The sequence below is a fragment of the Triticum urartu genome, chromosome 2 (assembly GCF_003073215.2).
Source record: "Triticum urartu cultivar G1812 chromosome 2, Tu2.1, whole genome shotgun sequence".
NCBI classification, from domain to species: domain Eukaryota; kingdom Viridiplantae; phylum Streptophyta; class Magnoliopsida; order Poales; family Poaceae; genus Triticum; species Triticum urartu.
Window position 1 is genome coordinate 64,072,115 of NC_053023.1, and position 12,303 is coordinate 64,084,417.

General features: G+C 46.2%; 1 protein-coding gene across 1 annotated transcript; it reads left to right on the forward strand.

Moving 5' to 3' along the window:
- The first annotated feature begins 2,955 nt into the window (after nt 1-2,955).
- Nucleotides 2,956-5,643, forward strand: LOC125535772. Its single transcript, XM_048698846.1, has 3 exons — nt 2,956-3,459; nt 3,734-4,058; nt 5,211-5,643. Exons 1-2 carry the CDS (start codon nt 3,091-3,093, stop codon nt 4,055-4,057), a joined length of 693 nt encoding a protein of 230 aa, XP_048554803.1. The 5' UTR covers nt 2,956-3,090; the 3' UTR covers nt 4,058; nt 5,211-5,643.
- The last annotated feature ends 6,660 nt before the right edge of the window (nt 5,644-12,303 follow it).

Sequence of the window (12,303 nt, forward strand, 5' to 3'; positions counted from 1 at the left end):
GATGAATTGGTAGGACTGCCATCGGTTTGCATTCTTATGTTGTGTGCATGGCAGTCACGTTCTGCAAGTGGTACGACCAGAGATGCATATTCGCAATCAGTGTCGGATATTTGGTAATTAAATTTGCATTGAATATCTATGTTACTAGACCATTTAAGAGGGCGCGCTAGACCGGTTTGTTCATCAACTTGCTATTCCGAATTTGACAACTGAAATGCATGGATAACCTGAAGAAGCCTTCATTTAACTTTTATTCAGTTTGGTTTTCTGTTAAGTGAAGACAGATTCTTTGCGTGAAATCTCCCAATGTAAGAAAGAATTACACTAAAAAGCAACGGTTGAAAAATAGATTAGACATTTTTATCCATTTTCTGTTTACAAGATTTGTTAACCGTGAAAAAAGATGTGTGCCCTTTTTCTTTCAATCTTACTAAATTTTCAGTCAACTGAATTTACATTTCATTAGACTCCAACGGGCCGACTCAAACGGACGGCGCTTTTGTCCGTTTGGGTCGGCCCGGCGGACACAAACGTTCGGCGCTGTGTTTGGGTCGGCGCGAGCGCCCAACGCTGGCCTGACCCATTTCATCGACGTGTCAAAAAAAAAGTATTGCGAGCAGTTTGAAAATAAATACATGCATTTAATTAAACATAAAAGTCGGCCACAAAGGCCGGCGAAAGTCCACCTTACATTAATTAAAACACTAAAAACTAGACGACGCGTTGCCCTAGGCGTCCTTGTCGGCGGTGATGTCTGCGTCGGGACCGGTGAGGTCGATCAACGTCGGCGCAGGGCCGGCCTAGGGGAACGCCGTGTTCCAGACGGCGGTGATGTCAGGCTTTGCCGCCGCTGCTTGGGCCTGGCGCGCCTCCTCTTCGGCCTCGCGCTCGAGCATCTGTAGGCGCTCGCCCTCCCGGCGCTCCTCGGCCAGCCGAACGCGGCGCCAGTGGTCGAGGTAGGCCGCCTCTTGCTTCTCCGTCGCCCCGAGCCAGATCGGCGGAGCACTGACCCACTCGCACACTACTCTGGTCCAGGAGTAGCGCTCGCGGTAGGCCGGCTCCTCCGGCTCGGCTTTGGGCGGGGACGGTGGGGCCACCAGCGACACGACGCAGTCGCCCGCCGCGGAGAGGGCCATGGCCTCCGCCATGGCAGCCTTGAAAGCCGCCTCCCTCCACCGCTCCTCCTCCTCGCTCTCCTTGATAGCCGCCTGGTAAGCGGCCTCGGCCTCCTGGTCCTCGTCGTGGACGACGAGTGCGGGCGGCGGCAGGCTGTGGTCGACGCCGCATCGCCTCGCCTTCTCGTGCTCGAAGGCGAACCATCGACCCCAGTTGGGCGAGTCGACGGCGAAGTGCGGGTCGGCGTGCTGCTCCGACATCAGCAACGCCCGCCGGCGCCGCACCTCCTCCGCATGGGCCCTCGCCGTTCGCGGCGCCGCCGGCACTGGGATCCTCTTCGGATCCAAATGCCAGTCATGCGGCAGCGTCACGTTTGGATACGGCAGAGGCACGCGGTGGTGCCAGTGCCACTCGGCCTGGTGCAATGGCACGTTGATGCGCTGCCTTTGCCGGGGAGCGCTCGCCGGCGCGGGGAGGGCGGGGAGGGAGGGGGAATGGCGGGCGGGGGCTTTGCCCTTGCGGCTGCTACCAATGGCTGAGAAGAAACCCATGCTGGCGGTGGCTAGGGTTGTCGCCGGCGTGGGGGCAGGGGTGGCCAGATGGGGACGGGGGACGAGTGGTAGTGGATGAGGACGGCCCCGCCGCACGCCCGGCTTAAAAAAGGACGACCGCCGTCGTTGACGCGTGGGCCTAAGGTGGGCGGTCGTCATAAATTATGTTGACCGTGGCGGTTGGCTGGCTGCCAGGTGGGGACGCGGCGGATGGCGAGGAGATGCGCGGCGCGTCCGCGCCGACGCATTCCAGGCGCAATTTTGGACCGGAAATGGGTCGGCGCGGACACCGGGTAGACACAATTTGAGTTTGGGTCGGCGCGTTGGGTCGCCATTTTTATTCGCATCGATCCAAACGGATGCGAACGAACGAAATGGGTCGCCCCATTAGAGTTGCTCTTATGGATCGAATTCTCGATTGTTGGAGTTTGTTGTCAATTGCAATGTGCGCTGTCCGTCGTGGATGAGGTGTATGTTTTGCCTTTGTTCTGGGTCGTTGAAAACTTAATTTTCTTTGCTCGTCGGTCGATGGTAACATCTGAAGGCACTTCTCAGATCTGCATGATTGATGTGGTCCATGGCATCAAATTTTTCAGTACATTGCATTGAGCTGCAACTGTATTTTTTATTTATATATTATTTGGCGTGTTATCCTAATAGGAATTGTTTTCCCTCTCAAACCGGTTATTGATCAAAATCGGTTTCTAGATGGAAGGATCTATCAGCACTTTTAGTTGCTTTTTTTTCTGAAAAAACTTACGATCTATTTATTACCAATCATGGAAATACAATGAACATCATAAATAATAATAAAAAATATATCAAGATTCATAGACCACTTAGTGACAATATTGACTTTTCTTTTGAAGCAGATCTTCATGAAAATCTACCTAATTGTGCAATCACAATATTTTGACACTAGTCTTGAAATTCAAAAACCATAACTGAAACTCAACTGCTATTATCTTGTTCAAAAGAAAACTCGGTAATAAATCCATCCAAATGGCACCCGTGTGGCACGAAGCAATCTAGTCCTGGCGTCTTTTAAACTAAAGTTGACACTCAAAATTGACATGTGTTTATGTCACATGTGTGTCATTTATCAGAGTCCTAAATCCAAACATTTCGCCCGGTGACTGAATAAGAAGTTTGGTAATTATGCATGTCGAGTCGGGCACTCACCATTTCCGCGTACCCCGGTTGGAACCCGAATCCGCATCCGCTAGCAGAGCGGAAATGGATTAGAACAGAACCCGGAAGGGAAGCGGGACAGCTGGCCGCAAAACCCCCCTCCCCTGTTCCTCGCTAATCCCCATTTCCCACAAACCCCCCGTCCCCTCGCTGCGCAAGCGCAACCCAACCACTCCGCCTCCTCCCAGGGCGAGAAGCTTCCAGGAGCAGCTAGGGTTTCCCGTACCGGTCGATGGCCGTCGCCGACGCGGTGCTGCCCTCGCCGCCGCCCCCGCCCCCGCCGGCGCGGGCCGTCGTCGTGCGCTTCGCCCTTGCCCTGATGCTGGCGCTCGGGCTCGTCCTCTGCGTCGCGGCGGGAGCCCTCGCCTGCCTGGGCATCGCCTCTGCGTGGGTCGCCTCCGCGGCCTCGGCTGCCAAGGTCGTGGCGCGCCGCGCCTGGGGCGAGGCCTCCGCTCCTTTCCTCTTCCTCCAGGCGCTCACGTACGGGGCCCTGAAGGTCTGCGTCTACAACTTTCTTGTGTTGCTCGCGCTTACCGTCCTGCAGCAGTTCGTGGCCTACGTGATTGCAGTTGTATCTGGATCCACTTCAGGATTCAAGAAGGTATCGTGCAAATTAACTCCCTGTGACCTTTATTCCGGTCGAATTGCAGCACTACATAGGCCAGGGTTATCATTATGTTCTAATTAAGTTGCCATATATATTGTGGTCTAATTAATTTCGTAGTTCAGGCCGTCCTGATGCCGAGTAGTAGTAGTAGTAGTAGTAGTAGTAGTAGTAGTAGTAGTTTTTCCATGTGTGTTCATCACTTCATTTGCATCCTACCATTTCCGAACCATTCCATATATACTAATGTTCATCCGTTTGGTTTTGTTAGAATTGCTGCCCTCCTCAGAGCGCCTTCGGAGCAATGAGGCCGGAGTCGGTTGCACGCTTCTTTAGGCTTCTGCGCCCCATTGTGCTTGGATTTGTTGCATATGTGGCCTTCATCCTGCTAGCGGTCGCTGGTTTTCTGGTAGCAATGATGTCGCCACATGTGGAGGGATCGATGTCTCAGGGAGAAATGGTTGGTTCAGTGATCATGGATGTGGGGATATTTGGTTCGCACGCGACAGCTTGCTTTGTTATGATGCCAGCTCTCGTTCTTAGTCTCTGGAGGGAGTACCAGGCAAACAGGAAAGCACCATCGCAGTTCTGTTGAGGTATATATATATATTTACCTCCCCCTTTGCTTTGCCCCCCTGTATCTGTGTGTCATATGATCTTTCTCCATTATAATCTGCATATTTTGTGTAGCCTCTTAATATCATGGAAACAGTCAGTGTTGTTAGTTCGCCATCATTTATCTTATCTTAGTGACTACTGGTGTTGATATTTGTTAAGATGGAGCATTGTTCTATATATAACCAATGATGATTTTGCTATTTCCCCTGGTCATTGCATATTAGCATTCATGATGAAATTGGGATTGACATCGATCTTAAATTGTGCAAGGTGCCAACTAATGCAGTTGTACATTTCTAATATATGCCTTTCTTATGAAGTGAAGATCATAAAAATGATCGATTCTGTGTATTAGAAAAAAAAGAATATTAACTGTTTACGCTCCATGGTCCCCCGCGACCGTTGTATCTTTGCAGCGAGTGAGATTGTAACATTGTTTGAGAAGTCCTGTCATTGGTAATTTCCCCATTGAAACCAATGGGAGGACCCAACGTTTTCAAGTTTTGGCTATGGCTTACGAGTCTACTCTTCTTAGCTGCATTTGGCAATTGTGACTGCCATGTTTCGTGACTGGTAAAAAGAAGTAAAGTGTTTGATCATGTAAATAAATAACATGATGGTAAAGTGGCACACCTCTAGTTCTTTTAACAATTATCAACTTTTATGTGGCGTTATGCCCAATACATTTTGGTAGTATTGCCATTGTGGCTTTGTCCACTGTTCTGTGTCACAGTTTAATGCTTTTATGCTGTAGTAAAAAAAAGTAAACTGTTTGATTATGTAAATAAATAACATGACAGTAAATGGACGCACATCTAGTAGACTAGTACTCTAAGGTGGTGCTATGGCACTACATTTTGGCAGACGTGCCTTTCAGAAAAGTTAATTTCTGGCCTTGCAAGTTCATATCATCAGTTGTGTGTTTGTTAGCACTACGAATTGAAAGGACGAGAAAGATTCAAATTCTGTAATATCTCACAAGATAGAAGTTACTTCATTGCTGGAAAATGAGTGGCATTGCCTTTAGATTTATACTACTTGAAACTATACTGTTTGATACTTGGATGATTAATTACTTAATGTTCTTATATGTGGTAATCTGATCAAGTATTGGGTTGGATTATTGGCAGACGAAGCTAAGAAGAGAAGGTGTCTGGAGAATTTTGCAAGGAGCTACAGTACCCATTCTGCTGATGGTTGTGAGTGATCCCAATAGATACAAGTTTTCAGGTGAAAAAGAGTCTTTGCAGACTTGCTTGTTTCTACTAGCATATCCTAATCGTCATTGGCCATGAAAACTTTTGTAGTCATGCTTATTTCCGCCGTTACTAGATTGTAATCGTCAATAGCCATGAGTTTGTTGGGTCATTATGGGCGTGTCGACGATATCCGAATACTCCTCCACGCACGACTCGCTTACAAGTTTGCACTAGAGCATTGGTGGATATATGATGGTGCAATTCGTTCATGATCCCATTGTAATACCCTGTTGGAAGAAAATGGTTCCATGAGATGTTAATCTGGTGATGAATTGGTATCACTGCCGTCGGTTTTGGGTTCGTATATGTTGTACTTGTATGTTTGGTAGCGTTTCGCAATTGGGTTATGTATGTTCGGATATATATCCTCGTGGTTAGTTAAGGGGTGGTTATCTATGGTACTCCTGTTTCCTGTCTACACATGCATAATTGCATATACGCATTAGCTGAGTACTTGGCGTGTATATGGATGTGGGTGGGCGGTGGCGTAACGATCACCAAAGGTTTGAGAGGACACTTCATGGAACAGCCGGAATATGTGGCTATCAAAGCAAAGCTAGATACTCCTCTCAATGCATACAGTAGGCTGAGTACGTACAGGGCCAGTGACAGCGAACTTGTCTGTGGAAACCTTTCGTAGATGGGAGGCAAAGAAAAGGAAAATAACCCGCCAGGTGCAGTCATGCATGCGGCCGGGGAAGCGAAGCGTACTGCCATGTGCCCCGCCGTTGAGATCGGTGAAGAGTTTCGGGGTTGCGGCTCTCCAGTGCCGCGGATCACCTTCACCGCCAGGAGAGGGACGCCATGGCTGTACCCCGAGCTGACGGGAGGGGCTCTCTCTCGCTCGCACCGAGCGCGAGCGTCCGTCCCCTTGCCCGAAGCGACGAGTTACTGGGCCGGCATTTGTTACTTATAGTTAGTTTGTTTTTCCTTTTATTTTTTAAATTTTAATTTATATTTCTAAATATACATAATACAAACATTTGTTCACACAACTTTTCTAAAATGTTGAGAGCATTCAAAAACAGATTCGTAACATTTAAATATGTTTATGCATTTGTAAAATTGATCATGAAATTTCAAAAAAAATCACGTGTTCCAAAAATATTTTCATCACATTTATGAAAAATTACAATGTTAAAAAAACTTCATGTAGTTTTAAAAAATATTTCGCACCACTAACTTTTTGTGACATATAAAAAATGTTCACGCGTTCCAAGGATATGTTCATGGCATTTACTTATTTATGTATTTTGAGGGTAATTTTTTTGTTTAATTTGTAAAAAAGTCATGTAGTTTAGAAAAAATGTTTCATAACATTCAAAAACAAATTCAATGTGTATTTGAAAATATTTAAAATTTATTTCCTTTTGAAATAAATTTATTTCGAAAATTGTTCGTCATAAATTTAAGAAATGTTCAATGTGTATCCAAAAATATCTCGCGTATGTAAGAAAAATGTACACCATCTATTTAAAAATAATAATGAAAAAACCGATAAGAAAAACACAAAAAAGATGCACTTAAGCTTCTAAAACCGGACTGAGGGGTCCATAGAAGTTTCTCAAAACAGCTCTTGTCAGCTGCAATACTGGGCCGACCCACTAATCTCACAGCAGAGGTAATTCCGAAGGATCTCTCGATACGAGGAGGTATAGCCGTGGCACGAGCTGATGGTGGCGGAATGGTTTTGAACCAGCTAGCACTTGGTGTGTTCGGCTAACGAGGCCTAGGCCCATGTGTGGCACCCAGTGTACCACACAAGCAACATGTGCCTAGGGCTACACCAATTGCTTAATGATGTCTGATGAGTGGATGTTGTGCATACTTTTTAGAGTATATTTTAGTGCCAAAACCCCTCATATCATATCCATCTAGCACTTATTCATCTTCTCATTGCATAGTTTCCGATGTTTACTTGTTTTACGAAGTTCGTTGCAAATCTTTTAGTTTTTATTTATTTTTTTAGTTTTATTTGTTATATGGTCTTTGTAGGTGTATTGGCATGTTCCTGGACTTGGCACATAAAAAACAAGTTGGGAGACAAACCAGAGAAGTTCCAAGCACAAGCTTACGCATTTCAGAAGGTAAAACATAACATTTTTCCAAAGTGCTCCAAATCTGGATATAATACCATAGGTGCATCGACATTGTTTGTACAATTCTAACGAGCTCAAGAACGTCAAATTCCGAATTTGTATGAGGAAATGGTGACCGTTTTACTGGAGAGCCCTGCGCCTAATAAGGTACACCAAACTACCACTGGTCATGTACCAGGTCCACACAAGCATGAAAATTACCTTTCCAGACCAGATTCTTCGTGGATTTCGTCCTCGTTTGTTCCTATGACTTTCTTGGCCTTTAAGGGATGTTTTGGGAGCAGATTAGGCTCATCTAGGGCCCTTGAATTAAGGTGGAAGATATACATCAACTCACGAGACCCAACGAGGTCTCCTATATAAAGACCTCCAACCCTAGCCGTTGGGGATGATCATCCATATTCCACCACAAGCCAATGCAACCGTCGGAAGGCTCTCCCCTCTCATCTAGAGGGATGCCTCTCTCTCCATCGCCACCACCATGAGGCCACGCAAGAGGGGAAGAAGGACGCGCCGCCACCACCACCAGGCATCGGCCATAGGCCGTGTGCGCCGATAGTCATCTCCATCTTCTTCCTCGCACTTGTAATTTGCAAGATTGAACATGTTGATGACGTCAATGAAGCATTCCTCCTTGTGTCTATATTCATCTATGTTTGAGTGATTGATTCAGTTCTAGCTTGAGGTATGATCTAGTACGCAATATTAGTCCGTGTGGCATCATCTAGTATTTACTCTCTTCGTGTTGCACGTAATGCTATGTTGGGATACATCCTTTGCCATAGTGGGGTAACATAACCGGTATCATGCACTTGGGACTCGTAAACATGCTTATGTGGCAGACAATTAAAGAAGAGATAGATGATTATAGTAACATAGGCGCATGGGTCTTCCAGTAAAACCTTATCGTAATAAATGTTACGCTACTACGTGTCATGCATGATAATAAATAAGACCACATATGATACTAGTGTATGATACTACATCTTTGATGCATAGTATCATACACTAGTATCGTATGCATGATACTAGTATATGATACTCCCCACTACGACCAGCCTCATATGATCTTGTGAGGACTTGCACATACATGGAGTAGATAGATGGGTTTATGTGATCCTTTGGTCCGTTGTGTATTATTGACACCTTCGTGTGATATTTGTTGTGAGGTTATGTCTAGTACACCGAAGTGTGGCAGCCCGTGGATAAAAACCATATGAGATTGTTTAATCGTGTAAGGAATATCGTTTGTAATATTATATAGTACTCCCTCATTCCTAAAATATAAGGCAAGCTTCACTTTGCACGGTATTTGATGCATGACTTTGACAATTAATATATACCGAAACACATGAAAATTGAACATGTATCAACAGTATCATCGTATTTGTCTCGCAAAATAATTTTATTTCATGTCTTCATAATAATTCTATAGGCATACAGTAAGTGAAAGATCACAGTTAAAGTTGTGCGATGAAAACAAAAAAAGTCAATGTGCGCCCTATATTTTGGGAAGGAGGGAGTATGTTGCTGTCACTTAGTCGCCCCTAGTACTAGTGAGGCCGAAAGCATAGACACCGCCTTTCTCTCTATTCAATCATACGGTTACAAACCCATTTTTATCCTGTGTTATAGTTTAGTTTATTTGACATGTTTGTAGTATCGTCACCCGCAAAAAAAACCCATTTATTATTGTTTTCTTGGCAACCATAAAATAGACTATTTCCAGACTTCTAAATCAGTTTTTTTATTTTTAAAACCAAAATAAATAATAGCCCAGCACCCGCCGGTCAGTGACACGCGTGATGGCCGCCGGCGAGGAGCGGCACGAGATGGCGTGAAAAAGGATGGCGATGCTGGCGCAAGGCGGCGACAGGTGGTGGTGCGGGTGGCGGCAGGTGGTGGTGTGGGCGGCGGCACGTTGGTAACGGTGTGACGATGTTCCGGCGTGGCGGTGCGACAGTGTTCCGGCGTGATATTGGCGACGTTTCAGTGAGGTTCCGGTGGGCTGCGTGTTGAAATTTCAGGCAGTTTCTTACCTGTCATAATTATATAATCTTTCCGTAAATCTGAGGGAAGAAAGATCCTAGTTTACATGACCCTCTAAAGTTATGGATGGTTTACGGAACCGTTGAAGAGTTTTTTTTTTTGCCCCAACTTCCCATAAAAGGCAATGTTTTTACGGAGAGGAGAGCTGTTGGAGTTGCTCTTAATCTTGTTATTCTTAAGGTTTTCCTCCAAGTTGTAAGATTAAACTAATTAATTGTAAGATTTTAAAATCCATTTGTTTTGTCAATTTGTCGCAAATCCAATGTGCAAAGGGGATAAAAGCAAATAAATAGAGCATTTTCATATCAACAGGACACCAATGGCCGTTCTAGAGAGGGGCCGAACGCCAGTACGACCACGCCTGGTCATACCATGCATAATTGGGCTGCTTCCCGAAATCAAGGATAGAAACTTTCGTGAAGGGACCCCCGGCCATTCTCTGGTGCATGACGACACCCGTAGGGTTGAATATATTTAAGGGGGAGAGAACACACCGGAAAGGAGGTACGCCGAGACACACTGGATGGCAATGGGTACTCATTACCCATGTTCCCGGTGGGTAAAAATTCTATAGGGTAAGGGTATGACACAGAAAGTTATCCATCGGTATATAAATAGAGATTTCCCAAACTCATAGGGTAGAGCGGGTACATGTATGGAATCGTATAACTCATACCTGTATACCCATGTACCCATATAAAATCTTACAAGTATGACGAAGTTACCCCTACACTTCGCCATGAGTTTGTGAACTTAAAATGTATGATTATGTGTTGATGCTTATTAATGTGGTGTTATTTTCATATGTTATTGTGTATAAGAAAATGACGTTGTTTATTAGAATGTGTTGTTATTTATGAGTGCGCTTGTTTATAAGTATGTGCTCCTTTTATGGTTTGTTGTTGTGTGTAAATTATGATTATATGTTGTTTTTATGGCGCTGCTCAATTTGATTCTTTGCAAACATGGGTATTTTATCCGCGGGTACCCATTTACCTTGGCGAGCGATGGGTATGAGAATATTGTACCGTTGATTTGTATGGGTAACATCAAAGGAACGAATAAGGGTATGAGGCGGCTCCACACATACCCAAACTCGAGTGCCATACACACGAGGTCGAGATGCATTCGTCGTCAACTCCTTCCACAGCGGCCACCACTATAGCCGCTCCACCGATTAGATCTGTTGAACGTGCACGTGCATGTCCCATGCACGAGGGTGTCCTTTTGTGATTATGTGTATCAATTCTAATCTTGTCGGCCACGTCCTAATCTTCCTTTCTTGTAGCACAATTATAGGACTAGATATGGACGAGGTGGCCGCATCTTGTAACGCTATATATTGCACTAGCTAGTTGGCCTGCAATCAGATCACGTATTGCAAAACAAACAACCACAAGATCGAAACATTATTTTTACTCATGATGCATAGTGGCAGACAGTGTGAAAATTGCTTTTGGAGGACGAGCTCTACGGAGGCCTCCATTTGCAAAATTCAAACTTTATCAAAATTCATATTTTTACGTTTCGAAAAGTTTTGAAAAAAATACAGATATACATGGAGGCATAATTTACATGTGTGTAAATTTTCAGTATGAAATACGTTGAAATGAGGGATATGCAAAAAAAAACAAATTTGAGGCTGTTCAGCACATGATACTATTCATCCTCAAAATTCATGAATTTACTTTTTTTGTAGGGTCGCATTTCAAGGTATTTCATCCTGAATTTTTACGCACATATACATTTCATCCTTGCATATTTTTTTCAGATTTTTTTGAAATCAGAAAATTTGAATTTTGAATTCTTTAAAAATTGCGGGCTCCATAGAGCCCGGCCACCAAAACGCTGCACTCCACCGAGTGCACCATGACATTCTTTTTACGGATCCATGACATAGTTTCACCTGCTACCGTGCGGCTCCGCTAGAAACGACTCAGCGCTCCCACTAAAAAAATGGTAGCCCCCCCCCCCCCCCCCCCCCCCTGCGCCTGTTGCTGGTGGCGGCCCCCGCCGCCCCGTCGGTTGCGCCGGCCCCCACCACCTTGCGGCTGCTGGGGAGGCGCGGGGGCGCGGGCGGCAGCGGGAAGTAGCCGGCGGGGGCGGGCGGACGGGGCGCGACCGGAGGAGCAGGGCCACCGCCAGTGGTGCCGGCGGCAAGGGCGTGTGCTAGACCCGCTGCTTCAGCTTCATCATCCGGCTCTCCTCAAGTTTGAGGTACGCGACGACACACTGGAAAGTAGGCTGCGGCAGCAGGGTGAGGTTGGACGTCGCGTTGCCGAAGTCCTCGTTAAGGCCGGCGGTGAGGGTGCTTGGCATGAGGTCGTCAGAGACCTTGGCACCGATGTCGTGAAGCTCATCGGCGAGCATCTTGAGCCTCATGCAGTACTCGTCGATGGTGGAGTTGTCCTGGTGACAGCCAAAGAACTCCTGCTGCAAGAAAACAAGGCGCTGAAGTTTGTTGTCGGTGAAGAGCACTTTGATCTTGGCCCACATGGCACAGGCGTCGTCGTCCTCGGCGACAACCGTGTGGAAGATGTCCTTCGAGACCGTCTGGTAGAACCATCAGATGATCGTGACCTCAATGGTGGACCACTCCAGATCGCCACGCATGTATGTACCTGCTATCCACGGAACCATCGATATGCTCGGTGAGGTATCGCAGGAGATGAGGTTGAAGTAGGTCTTCCCAGCGTAGTATGACGTGTTGGAGCTGTTGAGGCGGATAGGGACCCGGGCCTCGATGTTGAGGTCACGGATGGCGGCGGCGGAGGGCTCGAGGGCGGCGAAGGGGTTCGATGAGCGGGTTGTGGAGG

Coding starts and splice junctions, on each gene's coding strand:
- LOC125535772 (XM_048698846.1), top strand. CDS start 3,091: ATGGCCGTCGCCGACGCGGTGCTGCCCTCGCCGCCGCCCCCGCCCCCG. Junction 3,460..3,733: donor CCACTTCAGGATTCAAGAAG/GTATCGTGCAAA, acceptor TGGTTTTGTTAG/AATTGCTGCCCTCCTCAGAG.